The following is a 15,025-nucleotide window of genomic DNA, read 5'->3' as shown; positions in this document are numbered from 1 at the left end:
CAAGTGCAGAGTTACCAAGCTATTCCTCGCGCGCTACCTGCAGAAAACTACGATTCCCATAAGGCCTTGGGCCTCGGGGGCGGCCCTAGAAGTGGGGCGGAGTCTAAGGAAAGGTCATTGGCCAATGCCATTGTCCAGAGCCGGAGAGGTCGCCTAGGCGGTGTTTGGGAGGGGAACAGCCTTCCGATTGGTTGCAAATAGACAGTCTGCGCGCGCGTTGGTACTGTTGGCGGGAGTTCCTACCGCCTCTGCCGGCGCCCAAATTTCCCGGGCCGGCGCCGCGGGGCCTGCCTGGAGCCGCTGGGATTGTTGTTCTCCTGGCGGGCGACAGCCGCGGCGGACTGCGACATGCAGAGCACAGAACTAGGCAACAAGGAGAGTGGCAAGATATGGCACCGCAAGCCATCCCCGGCCACTCGAGATGGGTAAAGGCCGCGGCGGGAAGGCGCAGGCAGTGAGGGGGATGGAGGCCCGCGAGGGGCGGGCCCGCGTCTGCGGGGAGGCGTTTGAACGGCTGTTGGGGAGGGTCTCGGGAAGGGATCCTGGCCCCGGGTGGAAGTTCGGACTGAGGCTCTGACCCTGCCCTGGGTCCCTGAGTTGGGCGGTCTCAGGAGACGCAGGTGGCCGGAGCCTAGGCCTGCTTCAGGCGCCCCGATCCTCAGAGACCACTTCCCAGTCCTGGAGGGGGTCAGGTCAGGATTAGTGCGGAGCGGGAGGCAGGTGTCATATACACGTGAGAATTTGCTCTTCTGGTGTGTGCCGGGACTGCCTGCCGTGATTATTATTATTTACAGCATCCCTACAGTATTCTTGGCACGTGGTAGATGTTCAGTAAATATTTTCAAGTATTGCAGCTAGAAAAGAACTTGAGAGGAGGAATGAATGCGGGGAAGGAGAAGAGTGCACTCCTTCCTTTTCCCAAAGCCGCAGTTTATCCATCCTGACATCATTGTGTGCAAGCAGGCGTGCATGCATCAACTGTTTGTTGAGCACCTAATATGTGCCAGGCTTCTAAGAACTGGGAGACAGCAGTGGAACAAAACAAACTTCCAGCTCTCTGGAGTTTACAAATTAATGTGTACAGCAGAGAGCGCGGGACTGACGTTCCACAGTTGGGGCGGCCTTCGGGTAAAGCCGGCGCTGCTGCTGTTTTGTTTTTTTATAGACTGTTTTTTAAGGCCAGTTTTAGGTTCGTGGAAAAATTGAGAGGAAGGTTCAGAGATTTCCCGTATGCCCCCTGTCCCCCCCACATGCATACCCTTGGTAGTAGTGGTTTATTTCTTGAAATTGGTGAATCTACATTGACACATCGTCATCACCACCCAGAGTTCAATTTACATTAGGATTCACTTTTAGTGTTGGACATTCAGTAGTTTTGGACAAATGTGTAATGTCATGTATCCACCTTTATAGTACTGTGCAAAGTATTTTCACTGCCCTAAAAATCCTGTGTGTTCCACCTATTCATCCCTCCCTTCCCAGCCCTTTTCATTGTCTTCCCCGGTTTCTGCCCTGTTTGAGGCTCAGCCTCTCCTGTGACTTTAATGGAAGGCCCAAAGAGGTGCCATCTTTTTTCCAATTGCTGCCCACAGGCAGATCGTATTGCTTCCAATTCCCTAAGATTTCATGCATTTTGCCGCATCACTTGAGTTCATTTTCCAGTGTGTTTTTTTGTTCTAGTTGATCCTTTGGTTGCTCCTCAACAAATCAACGGACTTTTAAGTGCCAGCTACACATGCCCAGAGAATAGTGCTGGACATTGTACCAGCACTTTGTTTGGTTTCCAGTTGCTGACAAGTCCCCTACCAATGCTGTTGTCCCTTCGACTCCACTGAGTAAAAATTTTTGTCTGGAGTAGGGATTCTTTCGTAGGGATTTTTATTTCCAAGTTTGGAGTTTATGTAAATGCCATACCTACTTCTGAAGTTCTCTTGCTGACCCACAGTGATTTTCTTCCTTGCTGTTATAGAATATTTAGATATACATGCAAGCTTCAAAAAAGGAAAGAAATTAATGTGCAAATGTCCTTATTTGTTCCTTCCACTAAAAATAGCTTTCTTTTTGTTGGTTAAAACCCATTGTTAATGTTTTGAAAGGAAAGGAGCACTGACTATGGAATCAGATGGGCTTTAGGTAAACTAAATGTCCATTTACTTGCTCTGTGACCTCAAGCAAGTTAATCAGTAAGACTGTAAGTGGAGATAATCGTACTTGCCAGGCTTGTCTTAGGGTGTTACGAAGACTTTAAATTAGTGTCTTGGGCATCTTGTGTTCAGTAAATATTTGATGTTTTTAATATGTTTAAGAACTGAGGAACTCTGTAAGGTAACCTATGAGCAATAAAAGGCAGTTGTTCTAAAATAAAATATCCCTCTGTGTGATTTATATGAAAAAATCAAAGGCAAAATGTTGCTAGTAATTGCAATTATATCTAGATGGTAGGATTATAATCAATTGTGTTTGTTTACTTATTTGTGTCTTCTTTTTTGTGTGTATTTGCCATTTGAGCAATGATCATGTAATTTGTAACTCAAACACGTAATAAATGTTATAGAAAAAAGACTGAAGGAAAAAGTTGTTTACTCTGAGTTTAACTGCCAGGGAATATTTTAATTATATTACTAGTCATCTCAATACATTTATTCCCCCCATCTCCTTCAGGAATGTCAAAGCAAAAACAGAGTTGGACAATAGTTAAAATGGTAAAAACAGTTTTTATTTAGGACTATTGCAAAAAAAAGACTTCAGTATAGAACAGGGTTCAATTCAGTAAAGTATACTATAAAATTAGTGAAGCATACTATTGAAGCCATATTTTTCATAATGATAAGTAATGCCTAACATAGAATTTAATGTGTTTCCTTTTTTGACAGAATTATAGTGAACATTATTCACAACACTTCTGATTACCTTCCCAAAGTTTTGCGATTTTTGAATATGGCTTTTGATAACTCAGGTGATTGCTTAATTGCTGGGGACCATCAAGGAAATATCTATGTTTTTGACTTGCATGGAAACAGGTGAGCAGATTCTTTTGATATTTACCTTATTTAACAAGTTATTAATTCATTGTTTTAGTATCTGCTCTTATTCATTCAGAAAGACTATTTCAGGTACGTTGTGAAACACTGTCCTCAGTGCTGTTGGAAGGAAGTGAGAAAGAATAGAAAGATAGTATTTTTAGGTTGTTTTAGAGAATTAAAGTTCTGGTTTTAAGAGTATCTGTAATACCTTGTTTTTGTAGTACCATTACAGAATAATGAACTTCAGTATCAATGATGCTTAGCACTTCATTTACTTATCTGTTGTTACTTACTTTTCCCAATCTCTGAGTATTAACCTTTACCAACTTCCTTGTCTTCTGTGTCCAACCCTACCCTTATTGTGGCTGCCTCGCCTCCTTATTCATGAGAAAATAGATGCCTTCAAGCTTTCCTTCCTCCTCCCCAACTACAACCTCAAATATATAATCAATCATCCATACCTCTTTGTCACTTTATTCATAAAAATAGGTGATCCTAATTTCTTTCCGTGCGAATCTCTGTCTTCTATAGCCACCCCTGGGACTCTGCACCTGAGTGTTTCTCTCTTTTATTTTGTCCACTGTCCCTTTAGTCTCTGTCTATAAATACTCACAGCTGAGAAGAGGAGTAAGTGGCAGAGTTGAGACTTGAAATCAGGCCTGTCTGATTCTAAAGCCCACTGCATCAGGCTTCTTAGCTAAAAGTCTTCCTAATTGCCCAAACCAATGGTCTCTTCAGTTCTGGTCTTCCCAGCCTCCCTGAAATTTTTTTTCTTTTGCTTTAAGGTACAACTCTTTCCTGATTCTTCTACTTCTCTGATCATCTTTTCCCTTGCTTTCCTGACTCTTCCAGTACCTACGCCTTTATTGTTCTGTAGGGCATCTGACTTTGGCCTTCTTCCCTCCGTATTCCAGGTGTTCTCTTTGATAGTCTCGTTACCACCAAGCCTCAGGATTCAGCTGCCATGTACATACTGTTAACTCAGATCTACTTCTACTACCTACTGGTATCTCCTAGATTGGGCTGTCCAGTGCAGGAGCAACTAGCTGTGTGTAGCTCATGAGCCCTTAAAAGGTTGTTAGTCCAAACTCAGATACATTGTTAGCATAAAATACACACTGGGTTTTGAAGACTTAGCATAAAAAAAGAATGTAAAATATCATTACTTTTCTTATTGATTACATGTTGAAATTATATTGTAGATACACTAAAATTCAGTAAAATATGTCATTAATGTTACTAATTTCACCTGTTTCTTTATACCTTTTTTTAATGTAGCTTCTAGAAAAACCTGTGGCCCACATATTTCATTTGGACAGCACAGCTATGAATGTTTTGCAGGGGCCTTAAACTCAAGGCCCCTGTTTAAAATCAGACTTACTATTTCCTATCATTAAAGTGTAGCTGTGTGCCCTGTACTCTGCTAAGCCCCTAACATTCTTCCATTTAATCATCACAACGAGCTTTTGAGATACCTTTTCTTATCACTTGTCACTTTATTCTCCACTAAACACGTGAAGAATTTCCTGATTCCTCCCTCCTCACCCCATGTCTGAGGCATCACCAAGCATCTATCCACTTCACTGCTGACATTCTCCTATTCGTCCTTCCCATTTCATACCCAGAACTCTAGTTGAGATGCCCTGTGGTAGCTTTCTCGGTGGTCTTTTCTTATCCCTCTCTCCATTTGCCCTTGCTGCCAGCATCTTCCTAAAAGACGTGTCTGGTTCTGTTTCTGCTGTGCTGAAAAGCTTTTGAAGGCTTCCCATTCCTTATAACTAAAATCCAAACTCCTTTACAAGGCATATAACACTCTTCATAATCTGTTTTTGGTCTACCCATTTTTCTGGGCTTCATTTTCTTCATCTCTAAGGGCTTCTCCAAAGTATAATTTATGATTATTAGAAGAATTTCTGATACTAATGCAGTAATCTTTTTATAGGTTTAATCTTGTTCAGCGAACAGCACAAGCTTGCACAGCTCTGGCCTTTAATCTTCGTAGAAAATCTGAATTCCTTGTGGCATTAGCTGATTATTCTATTAAGTGTTTTGATACAGGTAAGCAGTCTTCCTATTTATCTTTTGAAGCAGAGTAAAGTATAGACTGAAGTACTGCAAGGAGTTTGCCAATCTGTATGGTTTGAGGGAGCAGACCCTACAAGATGGCCCTCATTTCAGACATTAGCCACAGTTTGGGGGGTGGGGGTCCCCAGACCATCCTCAAATCCAGGGTTCCCCATAACTACCACAGATTTGATAATCTAGAATGACTCACAGGACTCAGGAAAGTGATATTCTTATGATTATGCTTTTGATATAGCAAAAGTTTACACATTAGACCCAGCCAGAGGAAGAGACACATAAGGTAGAATCTGGGAGGCTCCCCAAAGAGAAGCTTTTGTTTTCCTCAGGGACACGTTACCCTCCCAATGTGTAGCCATCCACACTGAGTCTTGCCAAACCAAGAGATTCATTCAAGCTTTGATGTCCCAACATTTTACTGAGGCTGCACTGTATAGATAATGATTGATTGGATTATTACCTATCTGGTTGAACTTAATTTCCAGCCCTCTTCCTGTCTCTGGAGGTCTGGCTGGTAACACATGGCCCAAAGCCCCAACCTTCTAATCACTCACATAGGTTGGTCTTTCTGGTGTGACCAGCACCCACTCTGAGGTTCTCTCGTTAGCATAACCCATCTGCTGTAGTCTGAGGGACCTATCATGAATAACAAGGACAATACTGTAACTAGGAAAATCCCAGGGGTTCAGGGTTGCCTCCTTTGCCTCCTAGGAGCCTGGCAAATGCCATACCTCTCCTTGAAGGCCTGATTCCTCACTGAATAGTTATAAGGAAAATACTTTTTAATGTAACCTATGTATTTGATACCACATTTTTTTCTAGAGAACTTAGAGTTCTGTAAGCTTAACCTTATTAAGAAAACGATATCTTGATTGTATTGTTTTTTCTTGTTTTGAAGGTAATTGATATAATATTTAGAAAGATATATCAACAATGATAATAATAGTGATAACAAACACATGGTGTTCATTCTTTGCCAGGTACTATTCTATGACTTTATGTATATTAATTAATTTTAATCATTATAATAATCCACTGAGATGGAAACTTATCCTCATTTTGCAGATGAGGAAGCTGAGGCACAGAAATAACTTGACTAAGGTTCTGCAGCTTGTAAGTGGCGAAGCCAGGATTCCCAACCTGATAGACTAAGTGCAGGGTCCCTGCTCTTAACGACTGCAACACTCTGACCGTACATGCAAGATGGAAAGGCAGTCATCCTTCAGTAACGCCCAGAGATAGACGGTGTTTTTATAACAGGGCCTATCTTTCTAGTCTGTTTTCTGTGCATATGCCTTTTTATATTCTAACAAGTATATGCTCATCCTGTATTTTGTTTTGTGGAGTCATTTTCTTACATCATTAAAAATTCAGATAGTTGAAATCAGTATCTAATATTCTAGTCTAAGATGTCTGCTGTACCATAATTACCTAACCTGTTAGCTATTGGTGGACTTCAAACTGCTAACAGTTTCTGGTATTACAAATACTGCTGTCACAGAAATTCTGAAAAATGAAGTCTTTATACTCACCTGTGATTACTTTCCTTACATTCTGCCCATTCCTTCTCTCTTCTTAGTTCCATCTTTTTATAGTCTGTTCGTCTGATTGACCCCCACCCCATGAAGCAGATGTTGTCTCCACCTCCCCAGCCGCCTCCCTCTTTCTTCACTGCCAAATCCTGCTTCTTCACATCTGATCATATTCTGACCTCTGCTCCCCCCACTCCTGCTGTGGAGGCTCCTCTCTCCGTGGTCACTAGTAAACTGTTTAAGTCCTCTTTATACTTTCCATCCTTTGTCTCAGTAGCACTTTGTGTCTTAGTTTTCATACTGTTACTGCTCTTGGTTCTCCTGCTTTGCTGACAGCTTCTTAGTTATCTCTCTCCTGGGTTCGTTTAATGGTTCCTAGACTTCTGGATTTTTGGCCCAGTGAAAAAGAAAAAGTAGAGGAACCCACAAAAGTTATTGGCTTTTAATTTTGCTAATTGACATTGAAAAGAAAACAATATAACTTCATTTCATAAAGCAAGGAATTTTTTTTCTTTAACATCGAGAAACTTGGAAGGATATAATACCAGATTAAAGTGTAACACTTTAAGTTTAGCTTTTTGAAAACTCATTACATTATCTTTATTTTTCTCATTCCACTGAAAACCAGTGAAAAATTGACTGTTAACTAATACCAGACTTGAGACCAATGTTTGGAAACTACTACTCTTTCCCTAACTGTTTATCTCTTCCTCTGTCTTCAGTTTTGAACTGCTTTGTATCTTAATGTCACCCAGCTTTGCATCTTGCTTTCTGTTTTCCTCAGTTCCATTTTTCTGGAGGAAAAAGTTCTGAACATAAAAGTAAACCATGCATACCATAGAAAACTTGTAAACACAGAAAAATATGAAGAGGAAAAAAATGACTTATAATATTACTACCCAGTGATAATTATCATGAATAGTTCTTGGTGTTTTTCTGCCAGACTGTTTTCTCTGCTTGTGTGTGACACACACACAGACACCTCTAAGAATCAGTTTTCAAAATCAAAGTCATTATCTCTTCTTCCCACACTGCTAAATCTGTCCCTCCTTATTTATTTCTTACATCAGTTAATAGTATCACCACCTGTTTATATAACTAAGCCAGAATCACTGGACTTTTAACTCCTCTTATATCTCAACACATCCAGTTGACCACTAAGTCCTTTCATCTTCTCCTTCAGAGCTCTTGAATTTGTTCCTTTCTCCATGGCCACTTTCTTAGTTTAAACCCTCCTATCGCCTGCCTGGATTTTTTCAGCAACAAATCTCTTCCCTCATTCCATTATATCCACCATATATCTTTAAAGTGCTCTTTCTAAAACACAAATCAGATATAGTACTCTTTCATGTAAAAGGGTTTCTCACAAGAAAAAGCCCAAACCTCCTGGTGTCCCATGTAAGGCTCTTCTTACCCCTTTTTTGGGCCTGATCTCCTTATACCTACATGTTACGCATGATACTAACACATCCCACAGTGCATGGTATCAGCTAGCCAAAGCTGCCATTTTTGTAGATGTTAATGGAGGTGCCTCAGTTGAGTCAATTCTTGGATGATATATGTTTTACCTGTATAACTATTGTGCTTTTTGCCACAGTCACCAAGGACCTAGTTAGCTGGATGAGAGGACATGAATCTTCAGTGTTTTCGATCTCTGTACATGCATCGGGGAGATATGCCATCACTACTTCTTCTGATACAGCACAGCTATGGGACTTGGATACCTTTCAGAGGAAAAGAAAGCTGAACATTCTCCAGTCTGTGGGTATACAAAAGGTCAGTGAGAGGGGCTTCTTGGGCTTGTTTCTTAGTCAGCAGGATTTACAGATGACGTAAGAGTAATGATTCACTTTGTCCCTTATAGAAATGTTCTTATAGCTCAGTAGTAAGCAGTAAGCAAAGCAGAGTGGCCTGCAGAATTGAAGACATCACCTGTGGCTGCAATTTATAACTTAACTGAGGTTTTTAAAAAATTACTGTTGTAGTATGTATCTTCATCTTTAGTAAGGTGATAGTTTTTATTTAGCTGATTGGTTTTGTTTTGGTTTTTAACCCTCCAACATTTTCTTACAAAAAATTTCAAACATACAGCAGATTTGTTAGAATTTCACAGTGCACACATGTACACCCACCACCATCCAAACACTACCATTAATATGTTCCTGTGCTATCCTTTACTGTGCTTAGGTATTACTGTACTATATTATGGATCTGTCTCTTTTTGTCCATCTGTTTGTTAATTTTTTTTGTCCATTTAAAGTAAATTGCAGACATCAGTATATTGCCCTTAAATACTTACACATACATTTAATTGACTAGGGCTCAGTACTTCTTGATGTAAAATTTAAGTATAATGAAATGCACAAACCTTAAGGTACATTTCTTTAGTTTTAACAAATATATGCATCTTTGCAACCTGTGCAAAACTATCATTATCATCATCCTAGAAAGTTTCATCATACCCGCTCCAGGTAAACAACTACTCTGATGTTCCATCATAGATTAGTTTTATCTGTTCTAAAATTTTACATAGATAGAGCTAGTCAGTAATGGCATGTGTAAAGCTTGTTTCATCCCCCATGTTTTTGAGAATCGTCCATGTTGTTGTATCAGCACTGAGCAATATTCCATTCTATACATTTTTATCACTTTATTTTAAATTCCATTTCTTTTGCTTTTAAGGTTTAATTTTTTCTTTCTATTTGATTAGCTAAATACTATTTTCAGGATTGCTTGAGTCTCTTATGTGATTAATTATGTTGCTTCAGGTTATATTATATATGCAGCATTGCTTTTAATTTCTTGGTTACTAACAGAAGCAGCTAGTAGTGCATGTGGACCAAAAATTTATTTTTCAGTCTTCATGGAAATCCCAGAGTTCTTTAGTTTGCCTTTAATAATTAAAAAAAAGATAAACGTTGTAGCTGGCTTACCCTTCAGGGGTTTAGGCCAAATGTCTTAGTAGGCATTTTCTTCTTTAATTGCTTTATTAGTTAAATTGAATTTTAAATTCCAAAGAAGGGAACACTTGGAGTGGAATCCACGATAGAAACCAAGTTAGGAAACAATGACACAAAAATCATCTGTTCTTTTTACCGTGAAATTAAATAAAATTAATTACATTGGATAGTCACCAATTCTAACCTTGCTTGATCATGTAGATATTATTGTTTAAAAAACAGGACTCCAAGTATTAGTGAGGTGAGAATAAAATTAAATGTAGAAAATGTATATATAGTATGCGGTATGCATATAAGCATGTTGTTCTAAAATAATAGAGCACCATAGTCTATAATTTACCAGCAAACTTGTTAATAGGAATATGTTTTTTGTTTCATAGTCTAAGAGCAAAATTGAGGATACTATGTGTGTACTTGTAGAACTATGTAAAATGAAATAATTTTAAAATGTTGAAACCATTCTTAGCTCCTGGGCTATGTAAGAGCTGGAGTGGGGCCAGATGGTCACCACTTCTGGCTTATTCTGTTAAAAATAGGAAATAACTGTCAACTAATTTTAAAGTAAAACTTACACTCTCATCAAGTTTTATTAAACTTATGTTTTTATTCCAGTTTCTAATTCTAAATTTTGAATGGAATTCCTGTGATTTTTTTTTCTTTTTGATGACTTAGTGATATATGATGCTATGGGTGCATTTTATTATGTCTCTTTTAATCTAAAACAGTCTCCTACGATTTGTTTTTTTCCATGACATCAATTTTTTTTTGAGAGCCAGAGACCAGGCCAGTTGTCTAGGAAAATGCCCCGCATTCTGATTTGTCATACTATTTCATCATTATATTATTTAATTTGTTCTCCCACCTGTATTTCTTATAAACTAGAAGTCAAGTCTAAAGGCTTGAGTAAATTCAAGTTAAACATTTTTGACAAGCAATTTACTTACGTGAAAGGTGAAATAGTAATAACTAATACCTTAGGGTTGGTTTCAGCATTGAATGTGATAATCTCTGCAAAGCATTTAGCATAATGCTTGTTGTACAGTAAGTGCTTAGTAAAAGTTAGCCACAATTGCTATTTCTGTTGTTGTTATTATCTATTGCCATCTATTATCTGTTTCTATTATGGGATTATCTCAGAACAGTTAGATTTGTTCTTGAAAGGTTGCAAATAACTGTATTGTTTTTCTTTTGATCTACATTAAATAGATGCACAATCCCTTACTAACATTTAGAAACCCAAGTTTTAAAGTAAATCACTTGGCGGCAAAATCTGATCTGACCTGAGTTCATTTGGCAGCAGACTCTGGACTGAATTTACGTGAAGCTGAAATATTGATATGTTTCAATATGGGGTGTTGCTCCACGTCACTTAAGGGTTCCACATAATGTTTCAGAATATGCATCATACTACTTTTCTCAAATTGAAAGTAATTCTAAATTCTGGAATAATCTGAGCCCAAGGGTTTCAGATAAAGAACTTTGACTTCTAAATGTTTTTAAAGAGCCTACCACTCTAAAAGTAGTGTAGCACAGAGAAGACAAGTAGTGACTTTATAGCATCTTACTACCCTGATGGACAGTGACTACAATGGGGTGTGTATGGGGACTTGATAATATGGGTGAATGTAGTAACCATAACCACAATGTTGCTCATGTGAGGCCTTCATAAGGTTGTATAGCAATGATACCTTAATAAAAAAAAAGATTCATTAGCATGAGAAGAGCAATTTTGGGGAGCAAAACATAGTTTTTCTTTGTATAAAGCTAACAGCTTGAATTGACTCTCCAAAAAAACATAAAAGAACCTATCACTCTAACATCTTTCTGATTTTTGTACCTAGCAATAACAAAAATTAATACTAATGGTTATAGATACCAATTGTTGAGTACTTACTATGTACCTTACACTTTGCTTAGCTATTTTTAAGCTTAAATAATCTTAAAAGGTACTGTTATCCTTACTTTTACAAATGGGAAACTGAAGTTCAGAAACGTTAAGTCACTTGCCCAGTGTCACAGAGTTGCCATTTGAATCCAAGCCTGTCTTACCCTTAAAGGCATTCCATTACACCATTCTGCCTCTCAGGTAAACCAGTCATACCTCTTCACATTAGTAAATGTTTATTCTTTTTTTGATACTCGAAGATAAAATGTTTAGCTCTTTAGTCAAGGATTTTGGAAAAAATCCTGAGATTTCTAATTACTATAGTTCAACATGTACCAGAAAATGTTCTGTGATGAATGTCAGAAAACATTTAACAGAGTGTGTTACTGAACTTAATTCAATGTCTGTATACAGTGGGCAGTCACTAAATTTTTGCTGAATTTTGCATTTGAATTAACTTGCTCCTGTTACTTACCCTGAATTATTCAAACTTTGAAGAGAACTCACATTCCTCTCAAAAAATGAATTGGAAGGCCTAGGATTTTCATACTTTGTAAGGAAAAACTGCAGCCCATCCTTGTATCCAACCCTCTAAAAAATACATTCTGTTAGTGCTTGGAAGTTTTTTTTTAAGCCTTTTATTTTTGTCAAGAGATGACACTAAATGACATGATTCATTAGGAACAATTTTATAATCATTAAAATCTGGTAATTAAAATCACACATCTAGTAATGAATAATCATGTAAGCAGTAATCTATCACAGTTATTCCCCTGAAATAGCAATTGATGCTCATTAACTTTTAAGCTTTTGCTTCTCTTAGTAGGAATAAACTTTTTTTCTAGAAAAATATTGCTAATTATAATAAAAATGTTAAGTCACTTTTTTTTTTTTTGAGAGGGCATCTCTCATTTATTGATCATATGGTTGTTAACAACAAAATTCTGTATAGGGGACTCAATGCACAATCATTAATCAACCCCATGCCTAATTCTCAACAGTCTGTTAAGTCACTTTTTTTGGCATTGGTTTTGAAACAATGTTTTAATGCATTCATTATAGATCATAATGTATTCACTGCAGATTCTTTCTATAAGACCTTCATATTATAAATCTGCCTGAATCTGTTGGCAAAAGACCTACCAGAGATTGTCTTTGACAAAGTGAGCCAAAGACAAAAGTGAAGAGCTGAATCAGGCAAGACCAGTAGTTGAGTTAGCATTTTTTTACTGTGTCTTAGTAGTAGTAGTAATCCTGAGTAAATTGTTTTAATTGGCAATATGTTCCATAGTGCATTATATATGTGTGTAGTTTTCTTAAGCACTGTTTATTATTGTGAAAAGAGATGCGGTTACATATGTACGAGAAAAAACAGAGTTTGTGATAATAGTCTGAAAGTTATACCTTATGATCCCCTGAACTTTTTATAATAATATCATCAACTATTAAAATCATTTCCGAACTATATGTATATAATAGGCTGGATGACAATAACAAATTAGATGCAGGGTTGCAGAAGTATTTTGTATAGGTGCCTTATTGACCCATTATTTTTATAACATTAGGAAAAGCCATGGTAGATTTGGTGTTGATCATACTTTTCCCCTGGACGGTTATGTCCGGCCTGCTGTCTCATTACTGTGAGGATGGCCATATCCAGATTCTAAATACTCAAGATACACTGCAGTCCAGTTTTAAAGGTGATGACTGCTTCATCCCCAAGACTGTACCATTCCAGAAGAAAAACAGGCCTCCGCCTGACCCGAGTGGAATTGTGAAAGTGTATAATAAGTCAAAGATTGGAATGAGAAGCCACAAATTCTTAGTGTTCTGCCTCCTCGGTGGGTCCCTGCTCTTCTCTTTCCAACACAGAAACAATCATGTGTCTTTAAAAACAATAAAGCTTATAAAGACACACTAGTAAAAACAGTAACAAAATATGTTCAGATATAAAGTGTTACAATAAGCCATAACATTAAGAAGGCTGTACTAGATGGGAATCAGAGAATTAATACTAGAGATGTAACTAAAGATCAAACCATATGAAATGTCTCAGGCGATTTGATTTATTTTAAGAGGATGGGCAGGAGTATTGTGTCCTTAAGACATTGGTTTCTTCTATTTTCTTTCCTTCTTTCCTTCTTCCTCCCTCCCTTTTGTGTCTTTTACACAGATGACACACAAAATTATATTTGAAGCTGTTAAAACTTATATGAGAAAGTGTTGGTCAACTTTAATTAAAAATTTATGTTATCAAAAGTAAGCCTTTTTGCACACATAATGTGAGGCGGGGGAACGGGAAAGGCAATATAGCACAGACAAGACAAATAGTGATTCTATAGCATCTTACTATGCTGATGGACAGTGACTATAATGGGGTATGTGCAGGGGAGTTGATAATGGGGAGAATCTAGTAACCACAATGTTGCTCATGTAATTGTATATTAATGATACAAAAAAAATCATAGAATCCAAAAAAAAACAGTAAGCCTTTTTAGTGCTTACATAATGGGAAACAAATTAAGGGAATAAAATGATATTTTCAACTCAGAAGAGATATGTATATTTTTAAGGCAGTTGAGATATATTGTACAGTATAACCAGTGTTTATTACCAACAGCTATGTATGACAATGCCCTTTCCCTATACTTTCACCAACACTTAATATTTTTAACATTTATGAATAGTTAGTATTTAATATAGTGTTTATATTAGTGTGTATAGTTTACAAATAGAACATGTATGTTAGTATGCAGTTTGTTTATGTGTGTATTTTTTAAGTAGATTTGATACATATAAAATGATCTTGTATTTTCATTTGAATCTTGTATAAGGTTAAATAATTTTTAAATTGTCACTTAATATTTTATGAATTGCCTAGCCATTATAGTCACCTATTTTTTATTTTTAAAAGTTTGCCCTTTCTTTCTAGTTTATAATAGTATATGAAATATCAGTATTATACCATCATATATTGTAAATGTATTTTTCTCCCATTTAAGGAAAAAGTAATTTTTAAAAAGAAAAACTGACGATTTGTATAATGCTAAATTTAAAGAGGGCTATGATCTTACATGAGCAACAACTTTTTCTCCCTCTTTAGGTCTTCTTTCTACCATTAAGTAATACCATCCTCAGCTGTTTTAAGGATAATTCCATCTTCGCCTGGGAGTGTGATACTCTTTTTTGCAAATATCAATTGCCAGGTCCACCTGAAAGCTCTAATATATTATACAAAGTGTTTGCTGTGACCAGGTAATGTCCATTTTAAGACACAGAATTTTCAAGAAATTTAACTTCCAGTGAAATTACATAAATTTTCATTCATCTTCATTCTTATTGTCATGTGAGGAAGTTTCCTTCAAGCTTAGGTATGGCCTGTAGTATTCTTTTTTTTTTTTACTTTAGTGTGGAAAATTTCAAATATACACAGAAATAGAAAAGTTCGTGAAGGCCTAATTACAATATTCTCATGAACTATAATGATCATCAGCTAACAGCCACTTCTATTTTATTGCTAACTGTACTACTTCCCTACTGCAT

General features: G+C 37.2%; 1 protein-coding gene across 3 annotated transcripts in view; it reads left to right on the top strand.

Moving 5' to 3' along the window:
* The first annotated feature begins 163 nt into the window (after positions 1-163).
* Positions 164-15,025, top strand: part of TBC1D31 (TBC1 domain family member 31) — a 54,023-nt gene continuing 39,161 nt past the window's right edge. The window contains exons 1-5 of one of the 3 annotated variants that reach the window (XM_037005272.2): positions 164-425; positions 2,874-3,020; positions 4,966-5,081; positions 8,235-8,413; positions 14,586-14,737. In XM_037005272.2, the coding sequence (XP_036861167.2) occupies positions 349-425; positions 2,874-3,020; positions 4,966-5,081; positions 8,235-8,413; positions 14,586-14,737 (671 nt within the window). In that variant the 5' untranslated portion in view covers positions 164-348. The remainder of the gene's footprint in view (positions 426-2,873; positions 3,021-4,965; positions 5,082-8,234; positions 8,414-14,585; positions 14,738-15,025) is intronic. The other 2 variants (XM_073230067.1, XM_073230066.1) reach the window with 2 other exon arrangements.

Source organism: Manis javanica, chromosome 2 (assembly GCF_040802235.1).
Source record: "Manis javanica isolate MJ-LG chromosome 2, MJ_LKY, whole genome shotgun sequence".
Taxonomy (NCBI): Eukaryota; Metazoa; Chordata; class Mammalia; order Pholidota; family Manidae; genus Manis; species Manis javanica.
The sequence above is the reverse complement of the archived record's forward strand: the minus strand, read 5'-3'. Positions and strand labels throughout refer to the sequence as shown.